The 18,872-nt window shown below is 39.3% G+C and overlaps 1 protein-coding gene and 1 long non-coding RNA gene across 4 annotated transcripts in view; one reads left to right on the top strand and one right to left on the bottom strand.

Annotated features, from left to right (window-relative positions):
- LOC118311290 overlaps window positions 1-4,209 on the top strand; it is a 38,470-nt gene extending 34,261 nt beyond the window's left edge. The window contains exons 8-9 of one of the 2 annotated variants that reach the window (XR_004793952.2): window positions 532-640; window positions 3,222-4,209. This is a non-coding gene — a long non-coding RNA (uncharacterized LOC118311290). The remainder of the gene's footprint in view (window positions 1-531; window positions 641-3,221) is intronic. The other variant, XR_004793953.1, reaches the window with a different exon arrangement.
- Window positions 3,194-17,194, bottom strand: LOC118311288 (myosin-7). 2 transcript variants are annotated; one of them, XM_035635019.2, is made up of 39 exons: window positions 16,955-17,194; window positions 16,825-16,863; window positions 16,436-16,648; window positions 16,075-16,218; window positions 15,772-15,928; window positions 15,641-15,668; window positions 15,360-15,465; window positions 14,824-14,916; window positions 14,681-14,744; window positions 14,490-14,588; window positions 14,275-14,378; window positions 13,730-13,868; window positions 13,490-13,608; window positions 13,224-13,373; window positions 12,926-13,096; window positions 12,524-12,833; window positions 12,304-12,374; window positions 11,870-12,075; window positions 11,671-11,794; window positions 11,254-11,390; window positions 10,908-11,163; window positions 10,526-10,768; window positions 10,238-10,414; window positions 9,988-10,133; window positions 9,778-9,868; window positions 9,307-9,696; window positions 9,095-9,221; window positions 8,842-8,960; window positions 8,549-8,745; window positions 8,134-8,317; window positions 7,228-7,393; window positions 7,026-7,150; window positions 6,626-6,934; window positions 6,331-6,534; window positions 5,892-6,188; window positions 5,130-5,234; window positions 4,826-4,921; window positions 4,367-4,501; window positions 3,194-3,310 (listed from the first exon to the last, which is right to left on the bottom strand). In XM_035635019.2, the coding sequence occupies exons 3-39, from the start codon at window positions 16,634-16,636 to the stop codon at window positions 3,290-3,292; spliced, it is 5,811 nt and encodes a 1,936-aa protein (XP_035490912.2). In that variant the 5' UTR covers window positions 16,637-16,648; window positions 16,825-16,863; window positions 16,955-17,194; the 3' UTR covers window positions 3,194-3,289. The 2 variants fall into 2 exon arrangements, with proteins under 2 accessions (XP_035490912.2, XP_035490913.2); XM_035635020.2 differs by having other exon boundaries at window positions 16,436-16,643.
- Between the last annotated feature and the right edge of the window lie 1,678 nt (window positions 17,195-18,872).

The following is an 18,872-nucleotide window of genomic DNA, read 5'->3' as shown; positions in this document are numbered from 1 at the left end:
TGGCGGGGGGGGGGGGGGGGGGGGGGGTAGTCACTACCATAGCCTTTACTAGAAAGAGCACATTTAATTGGAGAAAGGGAAAAAATAAAGAAAATGGATTTTGTTCAGTCATTTACCCCAGCCCTTTAGGCATACAGTATTTGCAGATTGTGTTTCCCTCTGTTGGCGGCTGTTGTGGCATGAGCGGCTGTGGCTTAGGAGGTAGAGTCGTTCGTCGCCGATGTGTCCTTGGGCAAGACACATAACCCTAAATTGCCTCTGGCGGCTCTTCTGGCAGTGTATGAATGTATATGAATGATTAAAAAAAGTCGGTGAATACCAGCGCTGTGTGAATGTGTGTGAATGGGTGAATGTGACTTTCCTGTAAGGCGCTTTGAGTTGTCTATATGACTAGAAAAGCAATATATAGATTCAGTCCATTTACCATTTGTTGAATGAGGATGAACGATGGTGCTGAACAATGTTCCAATGGACCTTGTCAGCGCTAATCAGAATTTGAGTTGACATTGTTGGACTCATTCTCATTCTCAGCTGTCTAAACCCCTTTGGAAATCTTCATCTGTGTTGTGTCCCCTTCCTGGCTTTCATCTCCTTTTCATACACTGAGTCGTAGCCACTCAGTGTATGAGACTCCTCTAAGGTAAGGCCAATTTTTCCATTAAATGGAAAGGGCAAAGGGTGTCACCGTGATATGCTATTGCTGGTGTGGTGGTGTCTGAACATTAATCCTAAAGCATTTCTAAACATCAGGGGCCTAGATGTTAAGCTGTTGACACAATAAAAACCCTTGCGCAAAGGTAAGAGTTTGGAAGGGATGATCTTGAAGTGTCAGCCTGAAGATAAACAAAGCTGTGGTTGGTTGTTTTGTTAGTTTTAGAAGGTGGAAGAAGAAGAAGAAGAAAAGCAATAAACCATTAATGTAACATTTCATAATCTCACTAGAGATACCTATAACCTTTAAAGTACACAGCCATGTGAGATCAAGGTCAGTGTTTGTGTGCTAGACTAATGTCAAGCTGAGAACGACCCTTCACTTAGCTCCTTCTGACGGTGCAAGAACTTGTGTAGCAGTCCCTCCTTGTGCTGCTGCAGACGCATGAGGTAAGGTGGATTTTGGTACAAGACAAATTAATCAATTCTGATTGAATTCATTTTAAGGCAATTCTATAGATTTCAGTTTCAGCTTTCTGTTTGTTGATATTGTATTTGGTCTCATGTTGATTTAATTGATTATGTTTCACTGTATTACACAGTTTACAATACATGCATTTTAACCTGAGCAAACAGTTTTACTGTATGTTGCACAGTACACATAGACAATATTGTTTAAATTACTATTACATAGTTAAAATTGTCATTTTTACAATATTGATCTATATATATATCACAATATGTAACATGTAGGCAAATGACCAAGTAATCAGATTGATGTTCAAAGTTTGTAAAAAACTAAATTTCAGTAAGTGATGTCGACACCTTCTCTGAATTACTCATTTGGACGAGAGGAATTTGTAGAACGCTAACGTGAAAAGATAATTTCATCACAAAAATGTTTAAAAATTGATAAACAATAATATTCAACTATTGTCCATATGAAATAACTAAAACAATGTGAATGAGTTATACTTTTTAAGTCACATGTTAAATGTAAAATATTACTGACCCAGAGGGGGGATATACCCTGTTACCTGTAGTTAGGTACTCAGTGAACATGTAAAATACTGGGTGGAGGTTTAGAGGCAAAAGAGCCCAATTTACCCCAAGGTAGACATTTTATTCTTTATTTTATTCCTGCATTATTAATTTTAAACAATTTTAAAGTGTCACTGCTTGTAGTGAAGAACATACATATATATCTATAAATATATTTTAAATGAGACAGGTTTTTTTTCAAGGCTATCAAGACAAGAAATAACTGGGTGATATGATGTTTGCAGCAGCACTGCTTCCTCCACTTCCATTGTTGCAATGTTTTTGAAAATGAGTTTCAGTATTTTGATACAATGTGGATGCACTTTTATCAAGAAATTGCAGTTACCCTTAAGTGCACTTAATGTGTATTAGAAATTTAAGTAAAATATTTATATCTCACTCTGTGTTTTTATTATTATTATTTTTATTACACTTTCATGCCTGTTATTATTTCACACACTATCATGACGTCCCAGGACATTTGTCAAAAGCACATTAATAGCACCTCTGTTCTCCTCATAGCTTATATCTCATATTACACCATAAGAGACACCATTGCTCATTGGGATTCTGTTGTTCTACGGTGTTGACCCTGTGCTGACAACATTGGAAAATACCACAGCTAGACACAGAAGCTATTCATGGGTATGTCAGTGTTAAAACATGTCTGCAACAATAGAAGGTCAGACAGTTCAGAGTGGTAGCACAAGGGGGCAGGAGTGTCTCACTTTAATTAGCCACCCTTTTCAATTTGTGACTCCCTGTGCATTATTATAAGCTATGTGTTTAATCTTGTTTAGCTGTGTGTGTGTGTGTGTGTGTGTGTGTGTGTGTGTGTGTGCGTGTGTTCATTTTTCTTTTGTTATTATACATTTACCAACTGGTCGGGGAAAAAAGCAAAGCTGGTGAATTTAACATGCAGGGCTCTATTTTCCTTAAATATAATGCAAACAAAAATGCATATTCCCGGGCAAAAGCCAGGAGCTGCACACGCATACAATGTGGAAGAGAGGCTGCTGGAATATTGGTGGTAGTTGTGCTTACAATTGATTTATAGGGAAATTAATTTAACTGTACTAGTTTTGTCCTCGTTATATATATATATATATATATATATAAAAAAGTCATTTATATATTTGAAGTACAATAAATACACACTTGTGTTTGTTATATCAGTCCATATTTATACATTGAAATAATAAAAAATAAAAATGAAAGTACAAACAATTGAAAAATAAGATTTGGAGGTGGTCTGACCTGGTTTTATCAAATGCAATTTTGAGCCAAAATGAGCAACACAATTATTCAATGCATAAGCAGTTGCAATTTCCAAATAGCTCAAAAAAACAAACAAACAAAAACCATGTTGTTACTGGCTTTGTGTCTGCAGGAAATCCGAGCTAATTGACTGTATTATACGACAGGTTTGCCTTCTTCCTCATATGCTACATTTGATATGGAGCATTCTTCCTGGTTGAAATAAATGAGGACGCTGTACAAATTGATATGCATTTTACTTTATTCTACAGTTACGTTGAAAACAAAGGGGACTACAGCACGGGAGATCCAAAAGCTCCTAGGTGGCCATCTGAGAGTCTCACTCCTCATCTAGCCCTTTCTGTGATGAAGAATGATAAAAGAGAAGACAAACAGATGGATCAGAGACAGAAGACCAACAAGGTAGTATACAAAACTACATTTTAGAAATTGTTCAACATCAAGTTGTTGTAGTGTATCGGACACAAATCATTTCAAATGTTCCAAAACTTTCAAAAACTCATATTGAATTTGTACGATTGGAAAAAAACTCTAGCACTAAATGTATGTCGAGGAACAGATCATATCATGTATTAATGTAATATATGCAATATCTAAGTTGAAGAGCCAAGGGAATCTTCAGTAAATGTCAAGACATTTATTTTTGGTTTGGGTTTTTTGTAACTGTGAAAGCTGTGATTCTAATTCTATTCTCCAGAGGTTTGTTTTCTTAATGATTTTAGTAGAAGATTAAACAAAAGTGCTGATAAGTGTGCATGAGAGATAATAATTGCTAATAATAATTGCCTTTTGTTAACAATTCACAAGAGGGAACATATAATAACAAAAACTATCTGCTCTACCTAGATCATCTATCAATCAATGCATTGTTTCACATTTTTATTTATTTTTTGGGGAACATTGATATGATTGGGTGACATTGCTGTCATGGCAGCCTCATCAAAAAATCCATCTCATGGAACGATGAAATTAATTTAAGGGCTCCTGTGTTCAGAAGTAACCATGAGCAGTTCCTGGTTTGAGTCTGGACAGGGACCTCTTTGGCATGGCATTAATTCTCTCTTCTTTAATTTTTACTGTCATGTCACTAACAAATCAGTTACATTGTCATGGACCCTTCCCTGTGAGAAAAAAACAAACGCATTACCACTAACCTTTTAATACATTAATACAATTCACCAGATTCAGAAAAAACAGCCAAAATAAAATTGATCTGTACAAAGACTGGTTTGATTTATTTACTCCCATTAAATATGATGAACGGTTCTGCATTAATGCATCACATATAAAACAGTTTGAAATGGATTACATTACAAATGCAATAGAGTTTAATATTGTGAAGGTGACAGGACAGTTCTTGATATGAAGTGTGCTTAGATGCAGAGGAGCATCTTACCTTTGAGCCCACGTCACGGCTCTTGGCGCGCAGCTTGTTGACCTGAGACTCAGCGATGTCAGCTCGCTCCTCTGCCTCATCCAGCTCATGCTGCAGTTTACGGAACTTGGTAAGATGAGTATTGGCCTGCTCCTCCTACGGGATTCAAGAAAAACACACAGCACAACATTATATTACTACAAAAGACAAGTCCTCAGCTTAAAGGGTAAACAACTACATATATGAATAACCACTGCGTCGACAACATTGGTTTGTAGTTTTACCATTTAGACTTAAGCGAGTCACAGCGGAAGCCAAAAAAGGTTTTGTGGCTGAAATCATTGTGTGTTCATTGTATGTCAGCATCTACGGAATGTAATTAAATGTTTGATATAAGCATGCTATGAACTGTAACTATTACGCTTTTAGACCCTGAGCATACAGCACAAATGACATACAACTTTTCCAGCCCACACTTACGGCCTCCTCAGCAGATCTCTTGTAAGCTTTGACTTTCAGCTGCAGTTTGTCAACCAGATCCTGCAGACGCACAACATTCTTGCGGTCCTCCTCAGTCTGTATATATCAAGGGAAGAGGAGAGAAATTCACAAGTTCAATAAGGAGCATTAATACCATCCTTATTTTACACCACTATATTTGATGCATGGATATGCATTGTTGAGCAGGTAAGAATATATCTTTAGACAGTATATGTAGTTTGGAAGAATATATACAACACTTGTTGTTTGTACAGGTTGTGATAATGGGTAAACAAAAACTGACCTGGTATGTGAGCTCCTTGATGCGTCTTTCATATTTACGGATTCCCTTCACAGCTTCGCTGCTCTTCTTCTGCTCTGACTCCACCTCGTTCTCCAGCTCCCTCACCTGAAAACATTAGAACATTTGCTATTGGAGAGTCATTGATCCACAAGTAGCTAAGCTCAAAGCTGCATTAATCAATATATTTTTTATCATCTGTTGATATAACTTTGAAACGTGACGAATCCAAAGAGCCAACTTTAGCCAAAGCTACAAAGCTTTTCAGGTAATTTTAGCTTAGTGTTTTTATTTTTGGTATGGTCTCATCTCAAAGCTCTGGTAATACCACTCAATAAGCAACTACTTGGTGAAGATGTCAACCAGACTAGAACAGAATTAAAAGGCCGGGCATTGATGAATATATGTTTGTGGCCTAAAGACTGTTACATGATTATGATGCTGTTGATGAGAGAGGTCAGAAGGGGCAGACTGCTAAGGTAACTCAGTTAACCCTTCGTTACAACTGTGGGGAGAAAAAAAAGTATCTTGTGTCCAACCTTGAGGTTGAGGCGGATCGGCTACAACAGCAGAAGACATCCATCCCTATATGGCCACAGTTAACCGTCTTCAAAAGTTACCTTTAGCATGATATTGCTCCATTTCACAAACATATCAAAAATCCTCCCATACTGGAACTATGCAGTATTATCACGTTCCCAATAAAGTGTTTCGCTTTGATCTGCACAAATGTTTGCTAATTGTATAGTGGAGGATTTCTCTTACCCTGGCCTCGAGCTTCTGTATCTGCTTCTTGCCTCCCTTCATGGCGATCTGCTCAGCCTCATCCAGACGGTGCTGCAGGTCTTTGATGGTTTGCTCCATGTTCTTCTTCATACGCTCCAGGTGAGAGCTGGTGTCCTGCTCTTTCTTCAGCTCCTCTGCCATCATGGCAGCATCCGTAATGGCCTTCTTGGCCTTCTCCTCTGCATTTCTGCACTCCTGCACTGCTTCCTCCACTTCAGTTTGAAGCTGGGAGGCATCAATCTCAAGTTTCTTCTTCTGGTTTATCAGTCCAGTGTTCTAGATATTTTTGAGACATGAGAAAAGGTGCATCACGACACTTTAGTAATTTAATCGTAATACTTTGATATATATGTTTTCTGCAATATCCTAGAAATCAGTGAATTGTCTTAAGTAGTTGCATTAGATAACTATATCTCACCTGTGAGTGCAGTAGCTGCACCCTCTCACTAACATCCAGCAGCTCTTGCTCAGCAAGTTTGCGACTTCTTTCAGTTTGCTCGAGAGCAGCCCTCAGCTCCTCCAGTTCAGCCTGAAGCAGGTTGTTGCGTCTTTCAACAATGGCAATGTTCTCTTTAAGATCGTCATTGGCCCGAACAGACTCATTTAGCTGAATTTGACAATCCTGAATGGGAGGACATCAATCACATTAAGGTTTGTGTCCAGTTTAAATTTGAAATATTTTAAGAACGGGAACCGTTTCTCTTCTAATATACCTTCAAATGTGCATGAACAGATTTGAGTTGTTTCTGGGCCTCAGCTGCCTGCCTGTTGGCCTGGCTGAGCTGGATCTCCATCTCATTGAGGTCTCCCTCCATCTTCTTCTTCAGACGCAGGGCCTCATTCCTGCTGCGACTCTCGGCCTCAAGAGAGCTCTGCAGGGTGTCAATGGTCCTCTGCAGGTTCCTCTTGGTCTGCTCCATCTCCTCATCTTTCTCCGCTAGTTTGCGTTCAATTTCAGCTTTAATTTGATTGAACTCTAACTGGGCTCTCAGAATCTTACCTTCTTCGTGCTCCAGGGAGGCCTGGTGGACCAAAGGGTATAAATAGTTTTACACAACAGCCAACATGTTTACACTAAAATGTACTGTATTACTCATTGAAGACATCCTGTACCTCAGCTTCCTCAAGAGCAGACTGGATCTCGTTCTTCTCCTGTTCCAGTTGTTTCCGTAATTTCTCCAGTTCGTGGATGCTCTTACCCCCCTCACCAAGTTGCTCAGTGAGATCAGATATCTCCTCTGTGGGATGTCAGGCAGTGTGATTTAGGTGCCTTTGCAATAAACTCACAAACAAGAACCCTGGAAGTAGATGTTACCTTGTAAGTTTTTGTTCTCTCTCTTCATGGTCTCCAGATGATCCAAAGACTCCTCATATGAGTTCTTCAGTTTGAACAGCTCAGTGCTCAGAGACCTGGCTTCCTTCTGAGAGCTCTCAAGCTCACACTGAGACTCGTCATACTTCTGTTTCCACTCAGACACGACCTACAGTGGATAGAAAGATCATCAGTAAGAGGACATGTGCCAGATGACTAGAGAAAGTCCTACATGCTTGCTAATGCACCTTCTGAGAACATATGAAGTCCACACTGATCCTAAACATCCTTTGCATAAAAGGTGACATATCTGAATCAGCATTACTGGCCAAGCATGTGTAAACAAACAAGGATTTTTTCCCCTCGGTTTCCTGTTTTCTCACAGTGTACTTACACAGGATAGACAAACAAGAACAAGAAAGACAGAGCTGAACAAGATTAACAAACATGTATCTATATGTACAGATATAAACATATATGGGAAAAATATATATACTATGTATAAAAATGGAGAGCAAAAGTATTCTATTGCTCTCCATAGAGTCATTGTCCATTCTTAAAACCATTATGTTACTCCTTTGCAGAGTTGGCAAATGTTTGCAAAATTTTGAATCATAGTGAAAATGGATGCAGCGTATTGTAATCTGCTGCCCTTCCGTCAGTTTGTCTAAGCATATGCAACAGTTTATTTGTTTTGCAACTGCCACTGGGGGGCACAAAATGTAGACTTTTCAAATTCTAAACTGTCTTAAACAAATTCTTCTAGCAATTCATTTAACCCCTCACTGCTTTAGACATGTTGCCCTGTCAAACTCCAAAATGTGTGTGAAAACATGAAAATGGCAGGTTAAAAGTTCAAATCATTGAATTTGCCAGTCCAATGGTTCGGAGGCTACACCAGTACTTTACCTTGTCAAAGTTTCTTTGTTTCTTGTCCAGAGCAGCAGCAGCAGCATTAGACCTCTCCACATCCACCATGAGATCTTCGATCTCGTTCTGCAGTCTGTGTTTGGTCTTCTCCAGAGAGGAACATTTAGCATTCACTGCTTCAACAGCCTCTTCAGCATCTTGCAGACGCTGAGCCAGCTTCTTCCTGAAGAAATCCATCATTGAAATAATTAAATGTTCCTGCTGTTGTGAAAGCAAATTGTAATAAATTCAACCACTATCACTGGCTGCTCAGTCACCTAACAGACAAACCTTTTGTTCGTCTTATATTTTAGTAGGAACATAATACAAACAAAAAGCTGACCTGCTAGATGATGTAAAATGTCTCTTAGGAATTACAGATTAGCTCAGGAATTTGGATAGCAAACTGTCTTACTTGGCCTCCTCCAGCTCCTCGGTCCTCTGGATGGCATCAGTTTCATACTTAGTTCTCCACTGAGCCACCTCAGAGTTGGCTTTGGACATGCAGCGCTGCAGTTCAGCCTTGGCCTCCTGCTCCTCCTCATACTGCTCCCTGAGCAGGTCACAGTCATGACGAGAAGACTGCACTGCATGGGCCAGGGCACTCTTTGCCTGTTGAAGCAAAATCTTCTGAGTGAGTAACACTGTGATATGGATCAGATAGAAATTACAGTTCAGTGCTTTGAGTGCAATGAAATCGTTTTTCACCTTGGTCTCTTCTTCCAGATGTCTCTTTAAGTCTTCAACCTGTTGAGTGTAGGACATTTTTCCTCTCGTCAGTTGAGACACCAGGGAATCCTTATCCTCCAGTTGCCGTGAGAGTTCACCTAGTATTTTCGAAAACGCACATTATTATTGTCTGTGTCCTAGGAAACCTTGTATGACCAACATTTTTGAAGAGATTGTGTCTGGGTTATTGAAATACACACTTCAAACATAAATTGAATATCATAAATAGTACCATTTTCTGTTTGGAGCTTTGCTTTTTGCATACTGAAGTCATTCATGCAGCGTTGAGCTTCTTCAAACTTGATCTTGTATTCATTCATCTGATCTTCCATGGTCCTGCATGTCTTCTCTAGATTTGTCTTAAATGAAATAAAAACAAGGATTTTAAATACACACACTGTACACTGTATTTCTCTGCTATGTCAACATAAGCACAAAGCTAACCTTTGTCTTCACAATATGTTCCATATTGGAGACCACATCATCCAGTTCCAGTCGGAGCTCACTCTTCTCCTTCTCAAGCTTCTGCTTGACTCTCTGCAGGTTGTCTATCTGCTCTCCCAGGTCAGCAACACTGTCAGCCTGTTTCTTCCTGAGTGTGGCGGCGGTGGATTCATGCTGCAGAGTGGCCTCTTCAAGGTCTCTGCGGAGTTTCTGGAACTCAGCCTCTCGTTTCTTGTTCATTTCAATCTGGGCAGATGTTGCTCCACCGGCCTCCTCCAGCCTCTCGCTGATCTCCTCCAGCTCTCTGGCCAAGTCTGCTCTCTGCTTCTCCACCCGAGCTCGGGCAGCTCGCTCTGCCTCAAGCTCTTCCTCCAGCTCTTCGATGCGGGCCTGTTGAGCCAGAATTATAGAGTCACTCTTACTATTGAGTTTTTACCAATCTTTAACCATTAAATATGAGTAATCTATTACCTGAAGCTCTTTCAGTTTCTTCTGAAGCTGAATAGCAATGGCTTGTTCGTCCTCTATTTTATTATTCAGCTGACTGAGTTCAAAGTCTTTCCTGTGGGGAAATTGTGAAATAGCAAAGGTTAGAAAGATTGTATGTCAATATCAGTATGATTGTATCCTTATTGTATATCTGTATGGAAGGAAATACTGGTAATCTTATAGAATAATTACTTTTTCAGGTGCTCTTCCAGTTGTTGCTTGTCATTTTCCACGTCCATTAGGCTCTCCTGGGTCAATTTCAGGTCTCCCTCCAGCTTCCTCTTTGCTCTCTCAAGATCCATCCGAACCTTTTTCTCTTGTTCCAGAGAACCTTCAAGCTGCATTATATCATTAGAGAAGGTCACATTTTCCTCAACATGCAGTGAAATTAAAATGATTAAAACATTATGATAAAGGAGGAAACATATGTTTAAATACATACATCGTCTACTTGCTGCTCAAGCTTGGACTTGGCCTTGGTCAGAGTGTTGACTTTGTCTTCTTCACTCTGCAGGTCATCCAGTGTTTGCTGATGAGCCTCCTGTAAAGCTTTCTTTTCCTTGGTCAACTTGGCAATGATATCATCCAGAGCTGCCATCTCCTCGACCAGGTTCTTAACCTGCAAATTGGGAAAAAAAATAAAACATTCTACTTATTCATGCATAATATTAATATAATTATTATTATAGAAATAGAATAGAAAATAGAATTAACCCAGTAATTGCCATACCTTGTTCTCGGTAGCATGCTTCTCTTTCTCCACTTTGGCCAAAGTTAACTCTAAGTCATCGATGTCCTTCTTTAACTCAGAGCACTCATCCTCTAACTTCCGCTTCTTTGCTGTTAGTTCAGCATTCATCTCCTCCTCATCCTCAAGCCTCTCAGATAGTTCTTTGGATTTTGCTTCCATCTGAATTTTGTGTTTGATCAGCCCCTCACATCTTTCTTCAGCATCTGCAAGATTATCTTGCTCCTGAATTGATTTGTTTTTCAAATACAACTTTGTTAACATATGATAAGTTGGCACAGACATGATTAATGACTGCACTGTATTGTACATTTGAATGACTTTTTTGACATAAAAGTATTAGATGGTCTGTAATTAGACTTACAGCCTGGACTTGGAGCTGCAGGTCGTTCTTCTCTTGGAGAAGTGAAACCATTTTCTCCTCTAGCTCCTTCCTACGAGCTTCAGACTTTGCATAAGCCTCTTTCAACTTCAGGAATTCTTCTTTCATGTTGGCCATCTCCTTTTCTGCCTCAGCAGATCTCAACAGAGGTTTGATCTTAAAGAATAACTTCATCCAGGGCCAATTCTTGACCCCCATGAAGGCACGGATGTTCCATTGGATCACTAACAAAGCATCTCTGTCCAAGATCAAAAAAAGTTATTACTACTATTAATACAAAAAAAATCATGATGAATAACCACTATGATTTTCTCGGTTTTCCTCTGACCTCCTTTCAACTATCTTCTGGAATTCAACTCTTGCCAGCAGACCTCTTGATCTTGCTTGGATTCCAGTGATAATTAGTGACAAACGGTCATCCCTCATCTCCTCCAGTTGCCCAAGAAGACCAGCCTTGAAGAACACCTTCAGGACAAGCATGAAAAAACAAGTTGTTGTTTGTTGACCAGATGCTTATTTTGTCTTGCGCAACAAGTAACTCATGGTAGCCAATATTAACTAGTTAGCAAATCTGAGATGAATATTTCTGTGTAAATGCCGGTTTAGTGACTTAATAATGCTTCTGTTATTGTGTATCTGCAGTTGTCACAAGCTTGACATAAGTTATATATTCTTGCCAAAAACATTTTTCATCTGCTTATTGTGACATACAGCATGTGCTTTGGTATTTCCTTTTATTTATTACCTTGGTGTGTCCAAACTTGTATTGATTGTGATCTATATCCAGAGACCCAAGAAGTTTCTCAGCTCCCTTCCTGCTGTCAATGAACTGACCATCAGGGATGGCAGCAGGATTCAGGATGCGGTATCTGAAAATACCTTAACTTAAATTTACATCATCTTTTGGAATCACTCTGTGAAAATAATGACAAATCAGATAATACCTTTGTTTGAAATCTCCGTAGAGGATCCTGTTGGGGAAACCCTTTCTGCAGATCCTGATGCCTTCCAGCACACCGTTACAGCGCAGCTGGTGCATCACCAGGGGGTTCTCCATGGCCCCGGGAGTCTTGGTCTCGTTGGGGATGATGCAGCGTACAAAGTGAGGGTGAGTAGACCTCAAGTTGGTCATCAGCTTGTTCAGGTTCTCCTATAGATGTTATTACACATTCAAAGGTTTGATGTACAGTATATCTCTCTCACTTATAAATATAAAACATAAAAAAGCCACTGTGATTGGTTTTGAAGATGAGGCCTGCCACAGGTGACATGCTTGAGATTCACTGAAAGGGGTTAATGATGACACACAATAGAGGGCTGTCTGACCACGTTATGTTCCAATGTCAAGTATCTATTATATTTATCTGTCTTTACTAACCCTGTGTAAGGCAGAGACAGTTTGGAAGGATGAACCCTTCTTCTTGCTACCTTTGCCGCCTTTTCCACCTTCTGCGAATAAACAATTAGTATTAACAATCACAATTACATTAACAGACACAGGCACAAATGATTCTAGTGTGCTGTTGTCACAATGAAAAATATTATAAAATACTAACATTTCCTGTGGAAGTTAATACAGTACAAAAGTGTGGTCCTACCTGAATCAGATCCAGCGTAATTTGCAAAGAGCATAGAAAGCAGTTTAAGATTAGACTTCTGGTACAATCCCACAACTGTCTCATTCAGAGGATCTTTGTTCTTCACCAGCCAGTTGTTGATATTATAATCCACAGTTCCAGCATAATGCATCAGGGCAAAATGGGCCTCTGGTTTTCCTTTGATAACTCTGGGCTTCTGGAAGTTGGCAGATTTCCCCAAGTGGTTGTCATAGAGCTTTGCTTTAAAGGTGGCATCAGAAGCTTTAGGAAACATGCACTCCTCTTCAAGGATGGACATGATACCCATGGGCTGAGGAGACAAAATATGAGTGGTTTAGAAAACAGACCGAATTTAGGTTTATTTTGGTTCATGTCTGTTCATCTAATAGCCTGGTATCTCACCTTTTCAATGAGGTCAATACAGGCCTGCAGATCCATACCAAAATCTATGAAAGTCCATTCAATGCCCTCTTTCTTGTACTCTTCCTGCTCCAGCACAAACATGTGGTGGTTGAAAAACTGTTGCAGTTTTTCATTGGTGAAGTTGATGCACATCTGCTCAAAAGTGTTGAACTGTAGAGACAAAAACATAGTGATTTTAATACTGGTAATCTTACTCATTTTAATTTAATTCATGTAGTTAAATAATTGAATCTACCTATGGAATATAAAATGTATACACATTATACAATAAGCTTACATCAAATATCTCAAATCCAGCTATGTCCAGTACACCAATAAAGTACTGACGAGGCTGCTTGGTGTCCAGGGAATGGTTGATCCTCACCACCATCCACAAAAACATCTTCTCATACACTGACTTAGACAGTGCACCAATTGCATAGTACACCTACAAAAAGAAATACAAAAAAAGTTACAGTAAATAGCTAGTGTTGTACACTGAAAGATGCTTCATTTACCTAAATCAATGGATATCTTACACTATATTCAGATCTTCATTCTTACCTGCTGGACGCTTTGTCCCTTGGTGACCCACTCATTTCCTACTTTGACTCTCGGGTGACAGAGACCTTTGATGAGGTCGGCAGAGTTCAGGCCCATCAGATATGAAACTTTGTCAGCATCTGTAGACAGATTGTGGTATTGAATCTTGAAAGTCATCCCTGCCTCTCACAGTCAGCCCTTTTCATTCTTTTATCCCTGATTCATTGAGCACAGTTTGTTTTTTTAACATCTGTCTCTTACCCTCAGTGCCATCAGCCTCTGCCTGCTCCTCTCGCTGCTTTTGCTTAAACCTCATATTGCCATAGTGCATTATAGCCCCAGTCAGCTTGTAAATGCCATTCTTCTCTTCTTGAGTGAATCCCAGCACATCAAATGCTTCCTGAATCAGAGGAAGAGGGGTATTATATTTGATATCGCTCAGAGATGTGGGGAAGAAGATAGTACATGCTCTCTGAGCCATCAGGATCCCACACACATTATTCAAACCATAATTTACATCTGACATCTAATCCTAAGTCTAATAAAATATTTTTAACTCTCAGGTAGGGTTATGAAGGACATCAAGTTTCAAAATGCCTTTTAAAGCCTCTGTTGGTAGTGGAATTTCTTTGTAAGTATAGACGATATGTAGGACAATGTTATATTATATCCTATATATCAATAGATTTTTTTTTCAACAATTGTCAATCATAAACCATTATTTTTAAGTAAACACTTTCTATTCACTTTAAGGTAGTTCGGAGTGGACGTTCCGTCCAAAGACTTTATGTTGTATCCCTACTCACATCAGTGGCCATCAGCTCTTCAGAATCATTTATGGAGGCTACAGTCGTTTCTCCTTGGGAGATGAAGGCGTAGTCATAGGGGTTGTTGGTGATGAGCAACATCTCTGAAAGGCAAAACAGAAAGCAAAGTCCATCAATTGCAGGCTAAAGATACTTTGCGTCAACATTTCAATTGCTGCCCATTACAGGCACAAAAATTGATTATTTTCATTTACCGAGCAGCTCGGGTTTCTTCTGTGACAGAATCTGGTAGAAGATGTGGTAGTCTCTCTCAGCCTTTAGCTGAAAGGTGACACGGGACTTCTCCAGCAGATCTGTTAAAGACAATTGCATCATGTATGGCTAGGGGATCACTATCATTAAAAAAGCAAACCAGAGGAAAGAATTTAAAAAAGAGACTACTCACATGTTTCGATATCAGCTGAGGCCAGCTTTCCACTGGCAGCAAAGTGAATTCGGATAAATTTGCCCTAAAATTTAGGACAAAAAATGCGTTAAGATAGAAGAGGCACAAAGGGCTATTTCATAACAATACAAACAGAAACTTACAAATCTGGAAGAGTTGTCATTTCTGATGGTCTTGGCATTACCAAAGGCCTCTAAAGCGGGATTAGCCTGGATGATTTGATCTTCCAGAGTTCCCTAATAGGGTACAGGAGAGGAACATGTGTTCAAAATACATAAACCCTTAAGAAAATGATGTAGTGCACTATGTAAGTTTTCTCTGCTGTCAAACATGGTTTCTTGCTGGGAGCAGATGGTGGTGACGGTCACTTGCTAAGAGCTTCCAACATCCATGCATTTACAAGACAAGAGTTAGAAATACACCTTTTTAGCTGCACAGCTTCTTCTGGTTGATGGTTAGCATGCTAACTACAGTAGAAGCAAACAAGTGACAGACATAGAATCAAAAAAAAGAGTGAACATTTGCGTTGCTATACCATTGGAGACATCAAAGAAATTAAGTTTGGGGCTGAAATGCCAAGTAAACAGCTCATAATGTTAAAATTGGCTATGTAACGTAACCAAAACTGTACATAAAGCACCTTTAAATGTTCTATTTTCTGTACATTCAGCATAATAACCTTTTTCTCAGAGCCCACGTCTTTCTTCCCACCCGCAGCTGCAATGCTTGCAAAGTACTGGATGACTCTCTTGGTGTTGACAGTTTTTCCAGCACCAGATTCTCCACTGAAGACACAAATTAAATTTTTACATAAATCATTAGGTTTGAGTTTTAATTATGAAAAGAAAAACGCAGAAAAGTTAAATTAAATACTGATACACTTTTCCATCAAAATATATGGAATTTTCTTAATTTTTCATTAATTAATGTAACTTTAACAGTCATAAAAATATAACTTACGTGATGAGAATTGACTGATTTTCTCTGTCTAAAAAAGAGAAGACAGAATAATTTTAGGATTCCATGATTCCTTAGCACTTTTTTTCCATTTCACCTTTCTTTTGAATGTATGATAGCTGAAGGTTCATTACCAGTGAGCATGTACTGATAGGCATTGTCAGAGATGGAGAAGATATGAGGAGGAGCTTCACTCCTCTTCTTTCCTCTGTAGGCAACAACCACTTCTTGGTTGTAGACTGGTAGCCACTTGTAGGGGTTGACAGTCACACAGAACAGCCCAGAATAGGTCTAATAGAATGAGAGAGGGAGAGAATTTGAAGTATTCATGATAAAAATTATATTATTCACTGATATAATGTGAATAAAGTCGTAGTATACAGCAGGCAAAGGGTACAATCCAAGCTCCGTGTTCTTTTTTTAAACTTTCAACTCACATAGATCATCCATGCTGCGTATCGCTCTTTGAGGTTGAACAGCACAGCTGGCTCATGGAGGAAGGTGAACATCGCCATGTCTTCGATTTTATCAAACTTTGGCGGATTCTGAGGGTGCACATCACACTCCTTCACTGTGACCGTCTGCAAAAAGAGACAAATGGCATTTATACACAAAGGAAATGAAGTTCCTTTAAAGGGCCTCTCATTTTGCTCATGTGCATCAGTGTCTTTGATGTTCTGTTGTTTCTCTACTATATGACTAAAGGAAAATTGGGCTTGAATCATTTCTTGCATTACATTGCATTCTAATTAGGGAGCCAGTTGCATCCAGGGCAGCTGTGCCAACTAGCTCACTGACCTTCCCTTTCGCAGTCTGAGCAGTGACTTGGTCACCCTCGCGGCTGGTGATGGAAGCCTTCACATACTCCTCGTCAGCATCAGGAACAAAGCATTCCTTCTTCATGTCGAAGAGACGAGTCTGGGCCTCCAGACGCTCCCTATCTGACTTCCTTAGGTATGGGGCTGCAGCCCCAAACTCTCTCATGGCGGCGTCCCCCATTTTTCACCTAGTCTAGGACAAAGAAAAGTATGACAATCCCAGCTGTAGCGTAAAAAATAAATATCCCTCTATAAAGCCATTTCTATTCCTTAAATGATTAAACAATATTCATATATAATTTATTTTCCTACTTCATACAACTTGCTGTCTATAAATCAAACACATTTTCATTTTCCAAATGCTCTTACCTTACAAATCCCAACTGAGAGGACTGATGGCTATTGGTCCTGATGAAAGAAATAACGCAAACCGATGAGACCAATGGTTTAGTATCAAAGTACAGTGGTTGAATCGTGAGCCATTGTTCTTGCACCTTACCTTAAGATAGAATGGTGACCTATTGGGGGTTTCACCATGAGTTGTCTTTATAAACAAAGCCCTACTGCCAAATATGGAGGGGCGTTTCAGGGTCCAGGAATGTTATTGTGTCTGAGTTGGGTTAGGGGTCCGAGAAGGGAGGGAGTTAATGAGTGGAGGAGAGTAATATAGAAATCAGCGGGGTTAGAGTCTTATCAGTGATGGGGTGGGTCTCCTGACGAGGCCATATTAGGAGTTCCATGCAGTGCAGTGATTAATCATAGGTATCCTCTCAAGCAGTCAGGGGACCACAACTAAATCTTTAAATAGACTAAGGGAGTAACTCCTTTCTCATCATCCCTTAAGTGAGCTTCTGATACAGGGACAATACATGTTCAACAGAAGCATCCTCACTTAGGACAGGCATGACTGATATGGATTAAAACATGTCTAAATGTATTTTAATGGTATATGGCTTAAATATATCTTCTTAATGTGATAATATGCTGAACTTCAGCAGCAGTTTTCTTTTCTTATGGTCAGTCAAATTAGATTTTCAATTATTGATGTAATAGCAAATACAAAATGTGGAAAACAGTTGTTATTTATCGGGGGGCAAACAACAATATTATTAATATGAACAAAAATTTAAAAAAAAATATTGAAATATTTTCAATGTTGATATAATATGATATATAATGTTGATAATGTTTACTTATTGATACTATATACACATCACTGTGTTTCAGAGAACAACAACAAACTCATTATTGAAAATTCAGAGTGGATATGGCTAAAATCCATAGTTAAGTTAGCTCAACTAATGTATCATAAAATCATAATTATTATGAATTAATTTTTCATAATAGCCAAATATGTTTTTAATCACCACATTACATTCTCGTACAACATATATTTTTTTTTTACAGAAGATAAGATGTTAAATAATGCTGAGAAAAATAGAATTGGAATTATCAATGCATTTTGGACCAGCAGAAAATAGAATCAGAAGGATAACTGACATTCTCAGCATGGTTTACAATAATACAGAGCATTGCACACGTGTAAATGACCAGTATTGTTATCCACACTCAAAGGAAGCCAAGAAAATGTCTGGGGAGATATTTTAGAGAGGAATGTAAGACACGCATAGGTCAGAATTACCCATGAGGGCTTAAGTCGAGTTGCAGTGAGGTATTGTAACAAATTTTGATTATCATAGACTGGACTTTGGGGGTAACATAAACAGCCATCAGATACAAAGTGGGGTGGTCTAAATAAAGAACATTAGTCTGTGAGATTAACCAGGCGACAAGTGCGAGGCAACACAGACAGAGGCCTGCCACAGGTGACATGCTTGAGATTCACTGAAAGGGGGTAATGATGACACACAATAGAGGGCTGTCTGACCACGTTATGTTCCAATGTCATGCCAAGGTCACAGTAGAAGCCTTCTCTCATTATCAGGCAGCAGCTAGCAAAAGCTGGCCCCTCAGTTACAGTCCTGTTGACACGGCATTGTGTCTTTGAGGACAAAGATAACTGTGTGAAATTCCTGCTGAGAACCCTGCGCTGATTGAGGAGAACAGCCACAGGGGGCTTTCAGGAGCCTGCCATTTTTTTCTGCATTCGGGGTCAGCTGTTGCAGATGATGGCCGGCCTCACACCGGGTTCTGTCTCATATAAAGCTTACTCAGAGTGACAGGTTTAATCCACAGTCCATCACATTTCAAGGTTCCATTTAGAAATTCCACTCTTACTGTATGTGATGTCTGAGGCTACTCCATCAATCGATGATGCCGTGTTAAAAATCTCTTGCTCCAAATGTAAATATGAGCCTATCAACGTGCTGTTGATCAAGCTCACCTAGTTATATTCCTTTTACACTAACATCTCATTAATGACATGTTAAACTTATGCAAAATACTTTGTAATAATG

Source organism: Scophthalmus maximus, chromosome 5 (genome assembly GCF_022379125.1).
Source record: "Scophthalmus maximus strain ysfricsl-2021 chromosome 5, ASM2237912v1, whole genome shotgun sequence".
NCBI classification, from domain to species: Eukaryota; Metazoa; Chordata; class Actinopteri; order Pleuronectiformes; family Scophthalmidae; genus Scophthalmus; species Scophthalmus maximus.
This window is presented reverse-complemented; position numbering and strand designations above follow the sequence as displayed.

Bases quoted from the DNA above. Each gene is read 5' to 3' on its own strand.
- LOC118311288 (XM_035635019.2), bottom strand. From the start codon at position 16,636: ATGGGGGACGCCGCCATGAGAGAGTTTGGGGCTGCAGCCCCATACCTA. The intron at 4,502-4,825 runs GTAAGTGTGGGC...TGAATCCCGTAG, and splicing joins AGAGATCTGCTGAGGAGGCC to GAGGAGCAGGCCAATACTCA. The intron at 3,311-4,366 runs GTAAGATGCTCC...TCTTCATCACAG, and splicing joins GCCGTGACGTGGGCTCAAAG to AAAGGGCTAGATGAGGAGTG.